This window comes from Osmerus mordax, chromosome 10, assembly GCF_038355195.1.
Source record: "Osmerus mordax isolate fOsmMor3 chromosome 10, fOsmMor3.pri, whole genome shotgun sequence".
Taxonomy (NCBI): Eukaryota; Metazoa; Chordata; class Actinopteri; order Osmeriformes; family Osmeridae; genus Osmerus; species Osmerus mordax.
In genome coordinates this window covers 9,024,916-9,048,372 of record NC_090059.1, presented here as the reverse complement: position 1 = coordinate 9,048,372, position 23,457 = coordinate 9,024,916, and the positions used below count along the sequence as shown (strand labels likewise).

Sequence of the window (23,457 nt, the reverse complement as noted above, 5' to 3'; positions counted from 1 at the left end):
TGGGTGGGCCGGAGGTGTGGTGAGCGAAGGACTCAAAAAGGAATCTATTCTGAGGAGACAGATCTAGCCTGGCTAACAACTGCAAAAAACCTTTTTTACGGTCTAGCTACTCTCAAAGGTATTTGAAGCCAGCAGAAAATATAATCGACAAGTGACAAAGTGTTAACTAATTGGAAGAGCAGAGTGTGTGTATGAGTGTGTGAGTCTAGGGATGTGTCTGTAGGTGTGTGTGTGTGTGTTTTGTAGTTGTGTGTGTGTGTAGAAGTGTGTAGGTGTGCATGTGCCTTATTTCTTATGGGAAGAGAGAACAAGCTCTCACCTGGTAAGCACTTATACTTTATAACTGTCAGCGAGGGGCAGTTTGGTAAATGGGGTTACTGCAGACCTGTGTGTGTGTGTTACTGCAGCTCATACTGGTGTGTGTGTGTGTGTGTGGGGGGGGGGGGGGGTGTAGAAAGGGGGAGTGAAAGAAAAGAGGGGGGAAGTGTTGAGAATTGGAAGAGACAAGGGGAGATGTGACCAATGGAGGGTGGGGGGGGAGAAGGGAGGGAGGGAGGGAGGAGAGAGCAGAGGAGGGAGTTTGTACTGAAGATGAGGCACTCTCTTTCCTCTCCACTCCTGGAGGAGAAAATCACTCAAGCACATCTGAGGTCGATAGAGTTACCAATCTGGCTATGAGCACCCAGCGGCAGGATGACACTCTCTCTACACACACACACACACACACACACACGCACACACACACACACACACACCGATCTACATAAGATTCTGAGCCGAGGGGATTCCTGCAGCATGCAGAATATTCTTAAGAGATAATCTCACGTATAGATGAAAGCTATATATCTGGCACATCCTTGTGAGCTGTGTACCACAAACACACACTCGCGCACACATGCATGCACACACACACGCCTACAAAAACACAAGTGTAGGCACACACGCTCACACAGACACACGCAGATAACTACATACACACACACACACACGTAGGTTACCTTGATGACCAGGTCGAATCTCTGGTAGAGCTCTCTGTCAATGGGCCTGAGTAGCAGCAGCTCTGCGCTGGTACGGTTCAGAGAGAAGAAGTGTGCGTACGCATCTGGCTTCCCTACACAGGAAACAGGACATTACATCACAAGTCCCCCCCCCACCACCACCATGTCAGGGATATGGGAGAGGGACCTTTCAGGGACCAATCTAGAAGGATCCTCACAGTCTCCTCTCTTTTTCTTCCCCCTCTTGTCTTCTCCTCTCCCCACCCCCCCCCCCTCCTCTCCTCCCCTTCACATCTTGTATTCTCCTCATCCTCTCCACCTCATCTTCTCCAGTCAGGAGAGGGGAGGAAGAGTGGACAGGGGGAGACACAGAGGATAGTAGAGAAAAGAGGGGAGACAGAGAGGAGAAGTTTACAGCCAGTCCCCCTGCTTAGTGTGTGTCCGGGATTACCAGTATCCAGCGCTGTCAAACTGATGTGAAGAAAGAGAGGGAGGAGGGAGAGAGGACGAGAAAAGTGGAAGGAAGAGGACAGGGGGAGGGAGGAGGAGGTGAAAGGAGGCGAGAGTGCTATGGAACGGGGAGAATGAGAGAGGATGAAAGAGGAAGGAGAGAGGGAGGAGAGAGGATGTAGACAAATGATTGGGTGGAGAACAAGCGAGGAGGAGGGGAGTTTGGACTTATTCCAAAGCACCAGTGGCAGGTTTCTGATTGGCCTCCCAGAGAGAGATGGAACATTCTAGAACAGCGGGGAACATTTCCTGAACAGCAGGGAAGCTCCGGGCCCGGACTACAACCTCGAGGCTGACAGTACTCATCTCAGCTCTCCACAGGTCCTGCAATGTACTCTCTCCATCGTTTCCTACCGCCTTCTTTCTCCGTCTCTCTTTCTGACGATCCCTCCTCTCCATCACCCCTTCTCCCTGTTTGTCTCACCACCCACTCCCCATCCATCCCTCCATCCATTCATCACTTTCTCCCTCCATTCATCCCTCTCCCTCTAGACGTACGTTCCTCCCTCCCTCCATCCCCAATGCCTCCATCCCTCCCTCCTCCCATTCTCTCTAGTCATTACATGCCAGTGGATGATGACTGATGCTGTGCATCGGCAGCATGGACATGAACCCACCAATGAGGATGGAGTACAGGATCCCTGGCCTCTTGGAGGGCGGCTGGATGTTCCGGTCCTGGTCCACGGCCTGGATGGGCGGAGTCACGTTCAGTGGGTTCACGTTCACCTACAGAGAGAAGAGAAAAGAGGGGGAGGGGGAGGGGGAGGGGAAGAGATGAGAAGAGACATGAAGAAAAGAAAAGACAAGAAGAGACAAGAAAAAAAAAGGTTCCCTATCAAAACAGGTTCCCGATTGTCCTTTCCGGAGCCACTCACTGCAGGCTCAGATAGGTTTCATCACAAAGCACCTGCACTTCTCCCTTTCACCGATTGGACGTGAGCAAAAGAACCCTTCTGCTAAACGACAACAACACCCAGCTGGGTGCCGTGTCTGACCCCCGGGGAAACTGTCCTGTCCCCAGCAGGTGAGCCCGGGAGCTCAGAACACATCCAGACATGCGGAGGATCACCATTGTCCTGAATGCTCCTATTCTGGGCTGAGTCACAGAGGCCCAGCTGGACGAACACACATAGAGAGAGCGAGAAAAAGAGAGAGTCCTTTCAGGGGTTGGGGGGACAGGAGGGGGGTTGGGGGCAGGTGGGCAGGTGGGCGGACAAGGACTTGTCCACGATGAAACACCTGTCACCCGTCACCTGTCACCTGTCACTGACCACCATGAACTGGGAGTAGAGAGAGGGAGAATTTGGAGCCTGAGGAGAGATATAAGGAAAACACTGAGGAAAGAGAGTCTAGAGGAAAGATAGATTAGTTTAGAGGAGAGAACAACAGAGAATTTTTAGGACAGAGAGAGAGCACACACACACACACAAACACACACCCACACAACACACTATCCCAATCACACACACACGCTGAGGAACAGCTCTTCAGAGCCTGGAGACACCACTGAGAGAGTTGTCTGTTGTCCCGAGAAACACTTCTATTCCTGGAAGTTTAGTGTGCCTCTGTGATTTAATGTGTGTCTCACGTGTGTGTGTGTGTTTTATTTACCTAAATGACAGAGTCTATATGATCCCCAGTGCCAGACACGCTTTTTTTTCCCAGCTGCGCTCAGCCTAGCCGAGCTCACACCACCTCAAAACACATTGTTTTATTGATTGTGTGTGGGTCTGTATCCTTAAAGGTGTTTCTGTCTGGGAGTGTCTGAGAGTGAGAGAGAGAGAGAGAGAGAGAGAGAGAGAGAGAGAGAGAGAGAGAGAGAGAGAGAGAGAGAGCGAGAGAGAGAGAGTGCATGTGTCTGTGTGTGTGTGTGAAAGAGAGAATGAGAGAGAGACAATCCCATCCCAGTGAGTGATGGCACCGCTGGCAGCCCTGGGGTGTGTTTACCGAGGGCCTGATAAGAGAGGAACTTGGCCGTGGCCATTTCCTCATACATAATCATCCTCTTCTCCCTGGAGCAGCAGCAGGCCTCGTAAAACCTGCCCTTGAGTGGGCTCCACCAGGCCCCGGTCCAGCCTCCTGAAACATGGGCCTAAACCTGATCTGGCCCCCTTGTTACTATGCTGTGACGCAGTCATTGGCCCCCAGCCTGTGACCTCAACTCGCTGGCGAGGAGGGCAGCATCTGGAAAACAACACGCGTAGCTGTGGCAACGGCCAGACCTACTGGCTTTTGTTTCCGGAGCCACAAACTTGCCATTTTATGTGGTTCAGGGTCAGCTGTGACGGTTGTCTAGGTCTGTTTGGAGTGGAAGAGTTGCTGGATTTGTAAACAACTTTTATGAAATAACAAGACTGTAAGATTATTTCCTATAATTACAAAGTGTTGATACTGCTGTTGCTTTAAAGCAGTCTAATGACAGATGTAATTGAATGACATGACCGTTTTCAAGCACTAGGAGCGGACGAATCGCTACAGAGAGATAATAATCGCTGTCACTCTAGAGCAGGGGAGAATTTAATGAGGCTGCAGAAAACGGTTATTTATCTGGTTTCTTTCCCCTGGTGTGGAAGCTGTGTCTGAGAGGCTCAATTAGACCGGAGAATGATCGTCCCCAGCCTGAGTCAGACACCCCCACACATGCCCCCCACTAAGCAACCCCCCCCACACCCCCGTCTGGACTCAGACCCCCTACTCAGCAACCCCCCAAACAGCTCACAGTCCCCAACGACACCCCGCACAAACACTTAGTCCTCAGACAGCCTGAGGTGTACAACTACTCACATGGGAATAATCGCTCAGGTCGTTTGTCTGTTCCATGCCTCTACAAACCTCCCAGAGATACGCAGACCCAGCAGAACACATTTACATTTACATTTAGTCATTTAGCAGACCCTCTTATCCAGAGCGACTTACAGTAAGTACAGGGACATTCCCCCGAGGCAAGTAGGGTGAAGTGCCTTGCCCAAGGACACAACGTCATCTGGCACGGCCGGGAATCGAACTGGCAACCTTCTGATTACAAGCCCGCTTCCCTAACCGCTCAGCCACCTGACTCCCTACGTGAAGACTAGACTGGTCTACAGATCTAATATGGTCTACAGACACCAGACATAACCTGGTCTACAGACATCAGACATAACCTGGTCTACAGACACCAGACATAACGTGGTCTACAGACACCAGACATAACCTGGTCTACAGACATCAGACATAACCTGGTCTACAGACATCAGACATAACCTGGTCTACAGACACCAGACATAACGTGGTCTACAAACACCAGACATAACCTGGTCTACAGACACCAGACATAACCTGGTCTACAGACATCAGACATAACCTGGTCTACAGACACCAGACATAACGTGGTCTACAGACACCAGACATAACCTGGTCTACAGACACCAGACATAACCTGGTCTACAGACACCAGACATAACGTGGTCTACAGACACCAGACATAACCTGGTCTACAGACACCAGAGATAACCTGGTCTACAGACATCAGACAGACACAAGACATAACCTGGTCTACAGACATCAGACATAACCTGGTCTACAGACACCAGACATAACCTGATCTACAGACATCAGACATAACCTGGTCTACAGACACCAGACATAACGTGGTCTACAAACACCAGACATAACCTGGTCTACAGACAACTGACATAACCTGGTCTACAGACACCAGACATAACGTGGTCTACAGACACCAGACATAACCTGGTCTACAGACACCAGACATAACCTGGTCTACAGACAGACCTAGCACCAACCCAGAGCTACACCTGCTCTCTGCAGTCACATGACCAGGTGAACAGGCATTAACAGCCGAGAAGCTATTTCCATAAGATCTCTTCCTAAGTGGGTTACTTGTACCAAATATAAATATATCTCTCGTAGTAGTGCAACATACATTGATCGGATCAGATTAGAGCGGATTATCTTGAATTTGATTGGATTGGATTGGATTTAATGGATTGGATTGGATTTAATGGTGTTTCTGTACGTACTGGATGTGTCCCTGTGGCCGGTCAGGGTGTGTGCTGGGTACAGTGCTGGGTACCAGTCTTACCAGGTGAGGGTGTATGCTGGGTACAGTGCTGGGTACCAGTCTTACCGGGTCAGGGTGTGTGCTGGGTACAGTGCTAGGCACCAGTCTTACCGGGTCAGGGTGTGTGCTGGGTACAGTGCTAGGCACCAGTCTTACCGGGTCAGGGTGTGTGCTGGGTACAGTGCTAGGCACCAGTCTTACCGGGTGAGGGTGTGTGCTGGGTACAGTGCTGGGTACCAGCCTTACCGGGTCGGTTAGCTCCAGGATGTTGGCCCGGTAGGTGAGAGGGCTGCAGTCACGGGTCTTGTCCACCAGGGCGCAGGGCAGGAACATGGGGCCCAGGTCGTCCCCGTCCAGAACGTCCACCGTCAGCGTCGTGGTCGCCGTGCGACGCTCGTTAGGATACGGCGCCCGGTCCTGTAGCAACCGGTAGAGGGAGTGTGACTGTTAACGGGAGGTCGAACACAGTCTCTCTCACACACAGACACCCCACCACGGGCGCTCACCAGCCCACTCACAGGAAGTACAGTAAACATGTCTATCTTCAGACATTAAAGTGTGCATGTGTTTGTGTGTTTGTGTTTGAGTGCCAGGATGTTAAGTCTGGAGTGTGTGTGTGTGTGTGCAATACAATAGTATTCATACTGTATATTCATCCATTCTGACTCATGGTAAATCATCCGTGACTCATCCCCCCCCCCAGACGTACATTGGCCTGGATGATGACCAGGTAGCGGGTGATATCTTCGTAGTTCAGTCTCTCTTTCAACACCACCGAACCAGACAGGGTGAGAGGAATGTCGAACGTCCTGTTGGCTGTCTGTCACACACACGCGTACGTTCACACACACGCACATACACGCCCACACACACACACTCACACACACGTACATGCACACACATACGCACATGCACACGCCCACAGACATGCACACAGATGTACATGCATACACAGACACACACCCACACACAAACACACACCCAAGACATGAACAGTAATGCCAGGAGAGGCCGACTGCACTGGAGGGAATGTGGGTCAGGGTCAATAGGAGACGGGGTGAAAGGTCAGAGCTGGTGCGGCACACAGCCGGGTGAGGAGAGTCTGCTGAGCAAAGCTCCTCTTCTGACCTCATCACACATTCATGGTGTTCCAGAGCTATGAAGCATTCCTGGTTCCCTGCTGAGATTACCCTGGCATGTCTGGCCTTCTGACCTTGCTTAGCTAGAGGATTGGGAAAGGCTGTAAACCCTGGAGAGCATGTTCTAGAAACCGCATAATAAGTTGTAGAACCGGGAGGGTGTATTCTAGAATCTGGATAGTACATTCTAGAACGTAGAGGGTGTATCCTGCAACCTTGGCAGTACATTCTAGAACATGGGCATTGTATTCTAGAACCTTGATGGCACATTCTTGAACCCAGAGGCTGATTCTAGAATCCGGACGGACCATTCTAGAACGTGGACGGTGTGTTCTAGATCTTACCGGATCACTGGGGTTGTAGAGAATGGTGTATTCGAGCTGTCCGTTGGGCCCGTCATCAATGTCGGTGGCTCCGTTGTTCCCGCTGAAGCCGGAGAAGATGGTCGTGCCCACTGGGGTGAGCTGCAACACAGGATGTGACATAATGCCCCTTGTCTGGCCAATTCATCAGGACATGGCAGAGCTGCAACACACCTTCCTTCATATCGCTACCTCCCTCTCTCTGTGTCCCTCTCTCCTTGTCTCTGTGTCTCTGTCTTTCTTTCTCTGTATCTGTCTTTTTGACTCTCTCGTTTTCTGTGCAGTGCCTCAGAAACTCAGGAGCGTGCATTATTGAAAACAGAACCACATGCAAGTCCATATTAGATGATGAATTAGGCTGTCTGGTCTCATTGTTGTACATTCCTGTCACACATATACACGCACACACACACACACACACACACACACACCATCCTCTGCCCCCTTCGTCCCTCCATGCATCAGTACTCAGAGACAAACATGTTTGGCTGCCAGTCCATGCATGAGCGCCAATGTAATCACCATTGGTCAGAAAGGTGATCTGCCTCTAATTACACCAACACACACACACATTAATGAACACATTAATATCCTGTTGGCCTTTCATCCAAATGCATTACTGGATCCTTCCACTGAATTCTCCCTCCATCCCTCTATACCTGTTAACATTATTAATCTATCAAGCATTGCACAGTCAGTCGATGAACAAGTCAAGAAAGCTTTATTGCTTGCGGCTGGAAGGATACAAAACATCATACGCCATAGTGCTACAAAGTTTGTCCGCTAGCATCTTGTGCTAGCAACCTATTTAAACAGAACCGCTCTTGACTGTTATTGGCTAAAACAAAGACATGCATATGTCCCATGGCTCTTCTTTCATTTGCTCCCTTGCATAGACCTGGCGCGTGTGCGTGCGTGTTTACGTGTGTGCGTCCCTGGCAATTGACATTTACAACATCAACCCTACCCCCACTAGGTGACAAGCAAATGGTCACCAGACCTCAGTCTTCTTTCTAGCTCTGTCAAACAGTATCTCCTTTAAATAAACAAACAAACCCCCCTCCTCTTAGTCCTCAGCCCCAAGATAAGGGTCTTGTATGTTTACCCAGAGTTCAGATTTGGGGGTAGGCCTCTCTGCACACAAAGCTAAACACAGTATCATTTTGTACAGAATAAAAGTGTTACATCTTCAATTTTTCCGACAATAGCCTACTCCTCCGTGCATCTAACACCATCCCTCCATCTCCATCATCCCCATCTCCCCATCCCTCTATCGCCACACCTCCCTCCCTCTTCTGCCGACCTACTTGGCGGTCTCATTCTGCCGGATGGCGTCAGTGTTCCTGCTCCTCAGGTCTGAAACTCCAGAGACTCTATAACCACATGTAAATCAATACTCAACTGTTCTGAGAGCGACATCTCGCAGTGTGCGACCAGAAGAGTTGGTGTGTGTGTTTGTGCTCTCTGCCACTCTGCATGACAACTTTCTAATAGGCTAAATCTACCACAACAACCCTCAGAGGAACTGGTTTTAATTAGGCAGAGCTCCTTTCTGTCTCTACCCAGTTTTCACTCAGGGCCTCGCGGGATAAACTTCCAGTGGCCGTTTGTATGCGTGGGAGAGAGTGTGTGTGTGTGAGAGTGTGTTTGTGTGTGTGTGTGAGAGAGAGAGAGAGAGAGAGAGAGAGAGAGAGAGAGAGAGAGAGAGAGAGAGAGAGAGAGAGACAGAGAGTGCATGTGTGAGAGAGTGTGTGTGTGTGTGTGTGAGAGTGTTTGTGTGAGTGTCGATGTGAGAGAAAGAGCGTGTGTAGTTGTGTATGTATGAGTCAGTAACTTGTTCATTCGGAGGCCTGAACAGGGACGATTTTATATTTCTATGACAGTGTGGGAAGTCAGAGATGTTAGTTGGCTTAAAAAGTACTTAAAAAGTACTTTTTAAACAGTTTAATAACGTATGCCTCGCAACCACTTAGACAGGTAGCCTATTATGGCTTGATTAGCTGGCTTAAGTGCTACCTAGTGACCAAAAAGGACGACAGTCCTATTTCCTAGTACATTCTCTAAAGAGAATCATCTACTTTGTACAGGCTAGTGACTATAGCTGATAGTCTACAGCTGTGCTCATGCATTGGATTCTTGTTTAAAAACATCCCCTCTGTGAGGCTATCCTTCAACGATGAGCCAACCAGAACCCCCTGTAGCTAGCTAATAGCTGCTAGTAGCGCTAACCCTTATATAGCCAGCTAGAACAGTCATTACAAGCTGAGATAGACCCCTGTAGTTAGGGACCATTGTAGTCCTGCTTTGAGAGCACTTGGACATGCAACAACAGTTATTATCAGGCATGATATACAGGCAAAGCAAGCGTTGCATGGTTGTTATCCGAGAACCACCACTTCCAGGTTAGCTGAACTGGACTATTTCTTTAATGACTCTGAGCCTCATCCTCTCTGCAGAGAAAAACCCTCATCTGAATACATCTAATTACACTGTAAGTTATGACCCGGTGTCCAACTGTCTATGCTCACTGAGCAACGCGGGCATATTTCAAATTTTTACACTTTTTCTCCAAATTGTATGAGCCCCCATTCAGGTGAATGGGCAGAAATATTTAATAGAAGGTAATGGGAAACTGCTCACTGGTGGCCAGGAGTAAGTGAGCTGTGTGTGTGTGTGTGTGTGTGTGTATGGGCGTGTGTGAGTAAAAGAGAAAAATGTGGGAGTGGGAGAAACAGACAGAAGACATACAGACGTATTTTAACTCACTCACTCACACACTCACACACTCACTCACACACACACTCACACACTCACTCACTCACTCACTCACACACTGACACTCTCACACACTCACACACACACTCACTCACTCACTCACACACTCACACACTCACACACTCACTCACTCACACACTCACTCACTCACACACTCACTCACTCACTCACACACTCACACACACTCACTCACACACTCACTCACTCACACACTCACACACTCACACACTCACTCACTCACTCACTCACACACTCACACTCACACTCACACTCACTCACTCACTCACACACTCACACACTCACTCACTCACTCACACACACACTCACACACACTCACTCACTCACTCACTCACACACTCACACACTCACACACACACACACTCACTCACACACTCACACACACACTCACTCACTCACTCACACACTCACACACTCACACACACACACTCACTCACTCACTCACTCACTCACTCACACACTCACACACTCACACACACACACACACACACACTCACACATGCACTCACTTCGTTGATGGAAGTGTAGTAGCGTGGCTGCTGGAATCTGGGAGAGTTGTCGTTCTTGTCCCGCACCACGATGCGCACCTCGTGGAGGATCACCGTGCCAACCAGCTCGTTGGTGCACTGCACCTGCACCACGATGGACTGGATGTAGGAGGGGGGCTGGGGGGAGGGAGGGAGGTGGATATCAGATAAATACATTACAGTCCTGTCATACATATAACAGGTTTGAAATAAAATGACATCCCTCTCTGCTAATCAACCCAGTCAAATGGAACCAGCCTAATCTGATACAAGCTGATTTTCATTGTTTCACTTGAACGTTGATGAGGTCAACATGGTTGACAAATACTAGACTAAGGAGTCCAGAAACACACACACACACACACACACACAAGAAAGGCTACACACACATTCACACAGTCTGTTCCATCAGAGTGAGAATCCTCTGGTACCAGCCTGGTACTTACATCTCGGTCCAGAACTCGTCCAGTGCTGTTGAGGTAGAGTCTCTGTCTGACGGGGTCCAGTATGACCCAGTTGTTGTAGTTATCTCTGAGGGACAGGGAGATGGTTCTGTCTGGGTCCTCAGACCGCCCCTGGATCTGCATGTTCTCCACCAGCAACGTTCCTGAGGACACATTTTTAGAAACGTTCTTGAGAACTCAGGCCCAATACTAAGAACTCAGTATTGGGCCTCACCCAGTGTTTTCCAGTCACCATGACAACACCATCAACACAACTTTATTAGCAATGCAGGAGTCCTTGTCAATGTACTTGATGATTTAGTAAGCACAACTTCATTAAGCAATGTTTACCTGGTAGACATTGACTGTTCTCCACTCACAAGGTCAACTTCAACACAACTTAATTAGCAATGTAGGCTGCAGACATGCAGACAGTGACCATGCTGAAGTCCAGACACGCTTGTTTTGACCTTTGGCCAAGGTCCGTCTGTTTACAACAGCAGACCTGCAGTGCTTCTTTTCAAGTAAAACATGAATAAGATGAAGCAGCCTCATCACCCTGTGGAGTCCTCTACGGACTCCCTCTACGGCTATTCATTTATTTAAATCATCATTTTATAATATTTAATCATATTATTTAATTTTTATGTATTTTTATCTTATTGTGATGTTTTCCTTTTTATATTCCAGTACTTGTTTTATCTCCCTCTTATGTTTTTCGTAATGCACCATCCTACCAAAGCAAAACCCCTCAGATGTGGGAACTTACTTGGCAGTAAAGCGGATTCGGATACTGATCAAGCTCACAGACGTGACACTCTGTGGTTTTACTCTGTTGAAGGAATCTGGTGATCTTACCAAAGCTTTTCTCGATGTTGACTTGAGAAAACGAAGGAACTGGAGTAGAAGTGCTATTTTCTAACTCAAACTCGATTTTTAGATGAGAGTGAAGAACAGAGGAGATAAAAACATGTTACATTCAGTTGATTTCCAAGTCAGGGGAGACCAATTAGTTTGGTGCCAAACAGCTATTGCATTTTTCATGAAAGTTCTTATTCAGATTTTGTTGTTTAGAGACGGAGAAAGTGTCCAGTGCGTTATAGCATTGGACATCTGACCACTCTCTTCTATAAACCCCACTCTGCAGCAACACAGACACACTCTCACAAGCACGGAAACACTAAGACACATCATACACACACATCACACACAACAGATGCCCACTCACACGCGGGCACGCATACCATCATCCCTCCTTCTCCATCCTCAGCTCATCTCTTCTCTCAGCGCAGCTCATCTCTTCTCTCTTCCCAACCCTCCTCCTCACTCACTCCTCCTTCCCTCCTCTCCTCCTCATCTCTCCCCCCTCTGCTTTCCCTTCCTCACCTCTCCTCTTCCTTCTGCTCTCCCTCCCCTTCCCCTCTCCTCTTCCCTCCTCTCTCTCTCCCCCCTCCTCTACCCTCCTCTTCTCTGCCAGGCATGTGTAGGATGACATTTGACCAGCAGGGAGAGGCGACTGGTGGGTCCCCGTACAGCTGGCGTAGAGGATGGCATGGAGGCTGCAAGCTGGCAGCACACCTGGGACAGACTGGAACATGCCTGGAAGTAACAGGCCCTGCCTGCCAGCCTAGTTGGGAATGTGTGTGTCTGTGTGTTTACGCCAAATGGGTCATGTAGAGACACAATGACAATGCAAGGAAAATTCAGTCGAAACATGGGCACACTGAGCTCCCCCACACACACACACACACACACACACACACACACACACACGCACGCACACACACACGAACACGCACACACACACACACATACACTTAGACACACTTGCAATCACAAACACATCCCACAAAAGGACTCACTCGCACACACAGACACTCCATACATAATGGACCCTCATTTTTCACAAACTATTTTCCTTTCTCCTTCAATCTCTCATAGACCCTAAACCCTAAACCACCCACCAGTAATCTAGAGTATTTCTCTGCTCTGAGAGCACACCATTTCTGGAATAGGTGAACCAGTGTTCAGGGATATTTCTGTATGAATAGAAGAAGGCTTTGCTTTACACTTCCACCCCCCCCCCCCCCACACACACACACACACACACAAGGGGAGTTAGGGAATTATTGCTATGTGTCACGGTCGACACTCAGAGTACAGACAGATACACAGTCACACAGACAGGTAGGAGGGTAGACAGACAGACAGACACAGACAGACTGAACCATCTTTCTCCTTGTCATAATAACCCTTCAGGGGCCATTGACTATGCTAATGAATGGCCATCTTTCCATTCTGTCTGAACATTACAGAACCAATTAGAGAAAGCAGCCCTGCTCTTACAACCACTCCTCACTCGGAGAAACAGAGAGGATCCGCTCCTCTTCTTTTCCCATTCTACCCCTCGTCTCCATCCTCCTCTTTCTCCCCCTCCTCCTCTTCGTCCTCCCCTCCTCCTCTTCCTCCTCCTCCTCCCCCTCTTCCTACTCCTCCTCCTGCCCCTCCTCCTCTTCATCCTCCCCTCCTCCCCCTTCTCCTCTTCCTCCTCCTCCTCACCCGTCTCCCTTCCCAGCATGCATCCTCTCCCAACCATTTCTTTGTAGTCCTCTGCAGCATGGCCCTTTAGTGATCTGTCCCTCCAAAGGGTCCACTTTAGACCCCCTATTTTGTCTCATTCGATCAATACCCCTCTGTCCTCCCTCATCATGTAGCTATCAATCATCAAACACACACACACACACAGACCCAAGCAGACACACACAGACCCAAACAGACACACACACACACACACACACAGACCCAAACAGACAGACACACACACAGACCCAAATAGACACACACAAGCACAGACACACACACACCTTCCTCCTTCCTTCACCTTTGTCTCCAGTGCTAATATGGACACTCAAGGACACCTGGAAATTGGCCACTTGACACTGATCAGCTAACCACAACTCCACCTTCCAAATGTGACTGTTTGTGTTTGCTTGTGTGTGTGTGTGTCTTTGTGTGTTTGTGTGTGTGTGTGTGTGTGTGTTTGTGACCTGAAGGCTAAAGTGCCATTCCAGTATGTGACCCTCCACTACCTCTTCATCCCTATCAGCTGTCACAGCTCCCTCCTTCTCAATCACACTCACACTCTCTCGCTCTGTCTCTCTCTCTCTCACACACACACACACACACACAAACACACAAACACACACATACACACACACATATACACAGAAACAAACTTTCTCTTTTTGCTCATAAACTTCATTCCTCTCCAGCTCTTTTTTCTTCCTGACTCTCTCTCTCTCTCTCTCTCTCTCTCTCTCTCTCTCTCTCTCTCTCTCTCTCTCTCTCTCTCTCTCTCTCTCTCTCCTCTCTCTCTCTCTCTCTCTCTCTCTCTCTCTCAATCTCTCTCTCTCTCTCTCTCTCTCTCTCTCTCTCTCTCTCTAGAAACAAACTTTCTCTTTTTGCTCATAAACTTCATTCCTCTCCAGCTCTTTTTTCTTCCTGACTCTCTCTCTCTCTCTCTCTCTCTCTCTCTCTCTCTCTCTCTCTCTCTCTCTCTCTCTCTCTCTCTCTCTCTCTCACACACACACACACACACCATAAGTCATCTAACTCTAGTACCCAACCAATGATCACCTTTCACTGTGTTTCTCACATATCCAGTGTGTGTTTGTCTGTGTGAGTGTGTGAGTGTGTGAGTGTGTGAGAGTTTGCACATATATTTATACAGACCTCTCCTGCTGGTCTGGGCAGACTCTGTCTCTCCAGGATAATGTCTCCTGGGCCATAACCACCTCAGAATATGAGGGCTATAACTCCGCCCAAACAGACACACACTCCTACACACACCCTCCTACACACACATACACACTCATACACACACACTCCTAAACACACACTCCTACACACACACTCCTACACACACACATACACACTCCTACACGCACACTCCTAAACACACACTCCTACACACACACTCCTACCAACACACACACACTATATGGGACTCTGGTTGTTGTCATAGAGTGCTGACACAGAGTGGTGTTCGGCTGGACACCCATTAGGGAGATACCTAGCTTGCTGCCACGGCAACGCACCGCCACAGCAATACAAAGCCAGGCGTCCCAGGCAACCAGACACGAGTCTTCACACTACATGTGACTGGTCTTATTATACCAGGATTCATCTGCACTCTCAGCCACATGGAAAGGGTGTGTGTGGGGGGGAGAGGGGGGCACAGATGGAGAGGTAGAGAGAAAGGGCGGGGGAGGTAGAGAGAGAAAGAAAATGAGAGGGGAGAAAGAAATAGAAAGATAGAGAGAGACAGATAGGGTGAGAGAGACAGATACAGGGAGCGAAAGAGAGAGAGAGACGGAAAAGGTGAGAAAGAGACACAGAGAGGGGGGTGAGAGAGTGAGGGTGAAAAAAAGAGAGAGAGAGAGAAATGTATTAATGGATAAAACAAGAAAAGAGAGGGAGAGAGAGAGAGAGGGGGAGAGAGAGAGAGACAGAGAGAGAGAGAGAGAGAGAGAGAGGGGGAGAGAGAGAGACAGAGAGAGAGAGAGAGAGAGAGAGAGAGAGAGAGAGAGAGAAATGTATTAATGGATAAAACAAGAAAAGAGAGAGAGGGAGAGAGAGAGAGAGAGAGAGAGAGAGAGAGAGAGAGAGAGAGAGAGAGAGAGAGAGAGAGAGAGAGAGAGAGAGAGAGAGAGAGAGAGAGAGAGAGAGAGAGAGAGAGAGAGAGAGAGAGAGAGAGAGAGAAATGTATTAATGGATAAAATGTGGCGTTTCCCTCGAGCAGTCAGGGCATGAATAGATATGAATGAGTTTAAACCGCACAGTAACATGGGGAATAATCCATTAGATCTGGTGTCTGCATATTGAATCAGTACAGGCTAGGCTGTATCCTGTACGGGGAGATAGACGACCTTTATAGACATGGACTGCTGGAGAGATACATTATTATACTGGCTGCTTCCACACAAACTGGGTAGGCTGTATGGATTGTCATTTCAGCCAGTGTCGAGCCCTGGGTCATCCATTAAATGCGATGTTAACTCAAGGTGCAGAGTGTGTGTGTGTGTTTACACAGTATATGTATACAATACAGGTATACGTGTGTGTGTGTGTGATCATTGTGATGACAGTTATCCAAAAGAACAGATTTCTGTTTCATTCCTAGAGGTTGCCTCTGTTGATCTCTACACACACTCGATGGAGAGCGTCCTCACCTCTGAGCCCTCGACACAAACAGCCCGCCTGTCACACAAACACGTCCATACGTCTTTGTGCAACTCTACTTGCATTCTTAGCATCCTCCTGTGAGTGTGTGTCTCTCGTCCAGCCTTACACCCCCGCCCGCCACCTACGGTCTTCTTCGGACAACCGTCTGGTGGTCCCAACTCTCAGGAGCGGCCGGTCACAGCCCAAGCTCTTCTCCTGTCTGGCCCCCCAATGGTGGAATCCCCTCCCCACCTCCATCAGAGACACAGACAGTCCTCTCCACCTTCAAGAGAAGGCTAAAGACACACTTGTTCCGGGAGTACAAGGGTACTTAAGAAAGATTTGTTGGATCAGATGTTAGTTTATTTCCTCCAGGAAACAATGACTCTTATTGGGAGACTCGCTGCACTTGGTTAGTTGTAACTGATTTAACTGCTTGTACTCGCTGAGAACTATATTATTGCTGCTTGCTTTCCTCCAGGTACACTCTAGCACTTTCGAGGATCAAGTGGTTTAATTGTAGTTTGTTTAACTACATGCTCTTCTGATTCTACCCATTGGCACTTATTTGCTTTTCACAGTGTATGCTTCATGTTTTGGCTACCCACAATGTTTTTGGTTGTTTATGATCATTGACCTATGCACTTTTTGTAAAGCTCTCTCTTGTAAGTCGCTTTGGATAAAAGCGTCTGCTCAATAACAAAATGTAAATGTGAAATGTGTGTGTGTGCGTGTATGTGTGGGATTGCATGTGTGTGCGTATATGTGTGTGTGCTTGGCCCCTGACTGTGATCGCCATCTGTGCTGCGTTCCTCAGCCCAGCGGGACACACCAGTGGGGGGCTAAACAGGAAGTCAAATATGACCTGAACCCAAGGACAGCCAACCGCAACGTCCCATGCTCCAAGCATAGCCAATCACAGGGGACATTGTAGAGGATCGGCTCTGGGACAGGAACCTAGCACTGTCAAACTGATACCGAGTTACGTGGTCAGAGAACAGAGTGTCTTAGAGATGGATTAGATGGATAGGGGAGTTAAGGATCGTGGAGGAAGGTTCATCCTGTCTGGTAGCGGAGATGTGGTTACTTTGCGATTTGGCTAGTAAACGCAGACCCCGTGACTGGACACTTGACTCTGGATCTTTCTATTTGCACCACGTGTACATGGCTTTGGATAAATGCGTCCGCTGAATGTAATAACGTAGGAAATCGTAAATGTAGAATGTAAGGAACGTACCGTTGGGGCTCTCCTCATCTATGGCAACGATGGTGGCTGGAGGACCCAACCTGGACAGCTTACATTCTGATGGAGAGAGAACACAGTATCACTGCCTGCTGTGACAAACTCTACATCTGACAGAGACACAGAGAGAGAGGGACAGATTGGGAGAGAGAGAGAGAGAGAGAGGGACAGTTTGGGAGAGAGAGAGAGAGGGACAGTTTGGGAGAGAGAGAGAGAGAGAGAGAGAGAGGGACAGTTTGGGAGAGAGAGAGCGAGGGTAAGAGAGAGAGATGTAAAGAGAGAGAGGGAAAGACAGAAATACAAATGGAAAGAGAGAGGGAGGAAGATAGACTACAGTGAGAGAGTTAAGAGAGACAAAGAGAAAGCAATAACTACTCCACATGCACCCACCTGTGGGAGAAATCCTTAGTGACACACAGAACACATCTAGAGGCTACATACAGTATTGTCACAGTACATAGAACTGATTAAGGATTTCTACTGGAGATGTACGGTTATGAACTGATTATGGGTGCCGGAGATGGTGTGGTTATGAGGTGTCCTGGGGGGGTGGGGGGGGGAGGAGGAGAAAGAAGACAGAGGAATGAGAGAAAGAGAGGAGACAGGGAGGAGAGAGAGGTTGAGGAGAGAAGAAGAAAAATGAGAGAGGGGGAGGGAAGGGAGGGGAGGAAAGGAAAGGAGAGGAGAGGAGAAAAGGAGAGGAAGGAGAGAAAGGAGAAAGAGGGAGGAGGAGAGAAGGAGGGAGGAGACAGGAAGGAGAGAGGGAGTGGAGGATGGGATATTTATGATTGCTGGACGTTGTTCCCACCCAGGTCACAGGGGCTAATAGAGACCTAGAGTTCTCAAAGACGAGAGGGAGATGGAGAGAATAAAGAGGGAACAACATGAGGGGGAGAAAGAGAGAGACAGGGATAGAGACAGACAGACAGACAGACAGACAGACAAACAGAGAGACAGACAGACAGACATGTGGTTGGCTTACCTTCATACTGCCAGTCTGGAGTCAGAGACAGTCAGCAGCAAGATGGCACAGAGAAAGACAGGAAGAAGAGAAAAAGACATGCAGAGAGTCAGACACTTAAACCTGTCAGAGAAGAGAGGGCTCAAGAGGAGGGCGTGTTTGAAACTGTGAGCGGGGCTGTCGAAGAGCCCCTCTCCCAGCATCTTTCTTTCCTCTCTCCCTCCCTCTCTCCCTCCCTCCCTCTCTCTCGCTCTCCCATCTCCAAGATCACAGAGTATGTCACACCACATGTCACACCTCGCTAAGCCTCCCTCCCTCTCTTTCTCCATCTTCCTCTTTTCCTCCTGTTCTCTCCCTCTCCATCTCATTCTGGTTCTCTCTGGCCCTTCCGGTCTCTCGCCCCCTCAAGCCATATATCCAAGTAACAAGGTACAACTCTGTCACTGTTTCTCTCTCTCCCTCCCTCTCTTTCTCTCTGTCCTTCTCTCCCTCCCTGTCTCCTTCCCCCTCTCTCTCCCTGTCCAGCTCAGTCACAGCAACCCTCCTTTCTCTCTTCCTCCCTCTCACCTTCTGTTCCTCTCTCTCTCTCTCTCCCTCCCTCTCTCCCTCCCTCCCTCTCTAGTCATATATCCAGCTCAGTAGCATATAGAGCTGGCCTGAGGCAGGCTGAGGGCTGGGGGCGGAGCCTGAATAAGTGCATGACTGAGTGATTTGATGAACCTCTCTCCAGGTGGCAGGCTGAGAGATCTACTGCTCCATGGGAGTGCATTTGTTACTGGGGTACAGTGTGTGCATGTGTGAATGGACTCCATCAGTCCCTCCTCCTCCCTTAACATACACACACACACACACATCTCACACACTTTCCCCAGATATTAATGGCCAGTTATGAGAGGACAGACAGCTTGGGATAAATCACCAGAAAAGACAGAGAGTTGGTCAGGGAGAAAATGACTTTTCAGGGGGGGTGCTCCTGCAAGATTATGGAGGTTAGGGGGGTCGTGTATCTCTGTGTGTGTCAGGGTGTGATGTATGTACATACCAGGGGGAATATTGCTAGCCTGCTTGCGCCATAGGTACAGAACCTGTGTTCAAATGGAGAAAATATCAGCCCACAGAACCATCCGTCTGCTTGGGATATATTACAGCGTACGAGCCGTCTTTGAACAAATATTCATTTCTCAACAGAGGAGATAATCAGTTTCTGTAAACTGCAGAAATACGATGACCTGTAGCTATTATTGATTTGACTGCTACGGTTGATTTGACCGCTGCTGTTGGCCCGTTAGAGTTATTTTGCGGTGTGCTCAGGCAGAGGGAGGATCACAGGCTTCCTGCTCTGTCTGGGTGACACCAGTACTGACCCCTGCACCCCTTCACACACAGCCAACCAGGGACCTGTCGGGTCGTGTGAGGTCTGCCCTATTACCTGCCGGTGGGGAGTCTGACACGGAACGCAGGACCTTAATTACATCACAAGGAACATTCTGGAATGGTATGGATCATGGGGTACTGTGTGTGTGTGTGTGTGTGTGTGTGTGTGTGTGTGTGTGTGGTGGTGACGTCAGGCATTTTCTTCCTTTGCTGGCTGATGAGGGAAGGTTGTGAATAAGTAACGACCCAGGGTTCTCTAAGGTTACCTGATCAGCGTCACGGTAACCGCACACCTGGACTCGTGTTTCTATGGCAACCGGGCTCTAACCCAATTACGTTGTTATCGCCTTGGGACAGTTCTTCTTACAGATTCTTACAGATGCCATGACACTACAAAACAAACCACAAAGCGACCCTGCAACACAACCAAAGCAAAACAGCCGAGTATCACAAGATACTGTTGCAATATCTAGCTGGCTGGCTGTGTGGCACGATCACCTTACTAATTGTATTTCGATTTGAATAATCTAAGCAATTAACCTTAATGACAAATGAAGGTTGTAGTCATAGAAACCTTGTAAAGCCCAAATTAGATTGGACACATTTTAAGATGCCAAAGCAACTAGCTGTCAATACTAGAGAAGAATATTAAGATTTCATAAAGTATGAAATCATGATTCTGATATCAGGGCCTCATCCAATATTAATCCCAAGACTCCCTCTGTCTTATTCTATCTTTTATTTCAAATTAATAAAAATTCCTTCATGGTTAATTTCCATGTAATTAGTCCTGGGAGCAGCAGTGTTAACATGTGAGTGATGCAACGCAGCTGGAGGGAAGCGCTTGCAGACAGACACACAAACACACATAACCCATTGAAGAACATCAGCAATGAAACACTGTTAGAACTCCACATTGCATCATTGTTGCTCTCACTCTGATGAAGACTGCACATTCACAGGCACACATTCAAATATACACACCCACAAATACAGACACACGCACATACACACACAAACACACACAGACAAGCACACAGACAGACAGACAGACAAGCACACACACACACACACACACACACACACACAGACATACATATACATAAGCCAGTTTCAGAGGTCTCCTTTCTACACCACGACACGACCTCCGCACGATGCTCTGAAGCTCGTTGTTGTCTGCACGTCCTTGCCGTTCCCCTCCGCCTCAGCTCTGTGACAGCCCGTCGCCTCATGTGCATGGGTACACGGGTACCCCACCTACCTCCAGTCCCTCTCTGACACAGGCTGCTAACAAATTACAGTAAGTAAGGGGGGCTGAAGAACAGGAAGACAGAGGAGGGCTGTGCAGCTTCACCCTAGAGAGAGGTACAGAGAGCAGCGAGTATTTATGCCGAATGCCGAGTATTTATGCCGAGTGCCTTTTTTTGTTGTTGTAAAGAAATATGTTGATGATTTGAACCTGCGACCTCTAGGTCTACAACTCAGAGCTGTCCCCATCCCCGGAGGAGAAAAAGAAAAAAAAGACAGAAAGACAGAGAGAAGCAGAGAGAGAGAGAGAGAGAGAGAGAGAGAGACACAGAGAGAGAGACACAGAGAGAGAGACACAGAGAGAGAGACACAGAGAGATAGAACCCAAATCTGATAGATTTGGACAGAGAGCAAAGGAGAGAGAAACAGAGACAAAAAGAGAGAGGGGGGAGGTGCCCTGTAGCTGAAGGGAACCGAGCCTGGCTGAGCTGAGCTGACTGGATCTGTCCCCTGAGGAACATCCATCTGACAGTCGGAGACCTGTACCCTCCACCCCCCCCTCCTGAGACAGATGGAGGGAGGGAGGGATGGAAAGATGGAAAGAGGAGGTGAGCAAGGGGGAGGGTGTTGGAGGGAGGGATGAGGGAGGAAGGGAGAGAGTGAGGAAGGAAGAAAGAAAATTGAGATAGAGTGGAAAGGGATGGATGGAGGGATGGAACCGAAGGGCAAGGGGGTGAAGTAGAGATGGGAGGGAGCGAGGGATGAAGGTGCAGAGAGAAGGATGGATGAACCAATAAAGTGATGGAGAGAGGGAGGGGTGGACACAGAGAGGAATGGAGTGATAGGGCCCCGGAGACAGGACTCCGACTACATACCTGCTGATTTAAGCTTAACTGGAAAACCAGACTCTAAAGACGCAGTCAGCAATATGGCAAACTGTCACACAGACAACCAGCACAACACTTGTGAACAAACCTGATATCATGCTAACATGACAACAGAACACTGTGAGTTTATGCTAATATGACAACATAAAGCTGTGAGTTTGTTCTCCTTGAGTGGATATCCATAACGCTGCGTTCACACTGCAGCGTTTTTAACGCTCTGCACCGCTTGCCTTCCCACAGTACACCACGCTCGGGGGCGTGTTAGACAAGTTAATACAGAGTTGTAGTTCTCTAAGGTCACTGTTGTAGTCATGGCCAAGCATGCAGATTTGGGGTCATGTACTCACAATATCGATCAAAATACCACTTTTACACAACATTTATGTAAGTGCAAGATTTTACTAGTGCAAGATTACAGTAGAATACATGTTACGCCACCGGTCACTCAACCAGTCGTTTGTAGGCTGGGCTAGCGAGCTAGCAGTGGCACAGAACAGTCACGTAATGTGATGAGACTGAATTTAAAAGTAGGCTATAAAAACACACTAGGAACAATGACGACATCGGCAACCATGCACCATGCATTATTAGTTTAATGTAATCTTTAAATTCAGGCTCGTCACATTAGTAACTTTGTTCTGAACAGAACTGGGTGTGCAGACACATACGAAAAGTTTCTCCTCCATCTTGAAATTGTGAAACCTAGAAATGTTTATCATGACCAACCGTTGCTACGTTACAAGAAACAAGAAACCAATCCGATTGGCCAACGCTAGCGTTTTCACGCTCCTCATTTACATAAAGTTGAGAAAATCCAACTTGCAATGCTCCGCTCCGCTCGCCTTCCCAGAATGCCCTACGCGAGCGTCAACGGCTGGTTTCATTGAAAATGAATTGGAAGCCGACGCCGTGCGCCGCCCGCTCCGCTGCAGTGTGAACGCACTGTAACAGTCTTCCACAGGGGCTTCAAACAATACTAATCCTTCAAATATTCTAATCCAATCTAATCATCAAATCTACACACCTGGAATAACTCCATATTGTACAGTATTTGGGTACCTACAGGATATTTTGCACAGAAAGAGTTGTTGAATACATTACTTTTCTCATCAGGTACACAGCAACTTTCAGTGTCAATTTAACACCAGGAGTGTTTATTTTACTGGTTGAGTGCTTATTTAGGTCCATTTGTTTCTTAGATGGAAATATCGGCATAGTCTCAGTGTGTGAGAAGAGACTTGACGGAAGCAGAGAGATATGAGCGTTGGGCTGAAGAGAGACCTTGGTAAAAGAGAGATATGAGCGTGGGGCTGAAGAGAGACCTCGGTAGGAGCAGAGAGATATGAGCGTGGGGCTGTAGAGAGACCTCGGTAGGAGCAGAGAGATATGAGCGTGGGGCTGTAGAGAGACCTCGGTAGGAGCAGAGAGATTTGTGTGTGGGCTGAAGAGAGACCTCGGTAGAAGAGAGATATGAGCATGGGGCTGAAGAGAGACCTCGGTAGAAGAAAGATATGAGCGTGGGGCTGAAGAGAGACCTCGGTAGGAGCAGAGAGATATGAGCAGGGGGCTGAAGAGAGACCTACCGTCGGAGTCCTGAGCCTGGCTGGCGCAGACCAGCAGCAGGAGGACCAGGCCCAGACTGCTGAGCAGACATGTCCTCTCCAGCATCTTCACCCAACGTTAACACAC

The 23,457-nt window shown here is 48.5% G+C and overlaps 1 protein-coding gene across 1 annotated transcript in view; it reads right to left on the bottom strand.

The window, feature by feature from the left end:
* The window catches only part of pcdh15b (protocadherin-related 15b), a 67,801-nt gene extending 44,365 nt beyond the window's left edge, over window positions 1-23,436 (bottom strand). The window contains 10 exon segments of the mRNA XM_067245171.1: window positions 999-1,111; window positions 2,126-2,234; window positions 5,815-5,985; window positions 6,278-6,388; window positions 7,052-7,171; window positions 10,372-10,527; window positions 10,836-10,996; window positions 17,293-17,358; window positions 18,281-18,295; window positions 23,352-23,436. Coding sequence (XP_067101272.1) covers window positions 999-1,111; window positions 2,126-2,234; window positions 5,815-5,985; window positions 6,278-6,388; window positions 7,052-7,171; window positions 10,372-10,527; window positions 10,836-10,996; window positions 17,293-17,358; window positions 18,281-18,295; window positions 23,352-23,436 — 1,107 coding nt within the window.
* Window positions 23,437-23,457: the final 21 nt, after the last annotated feature.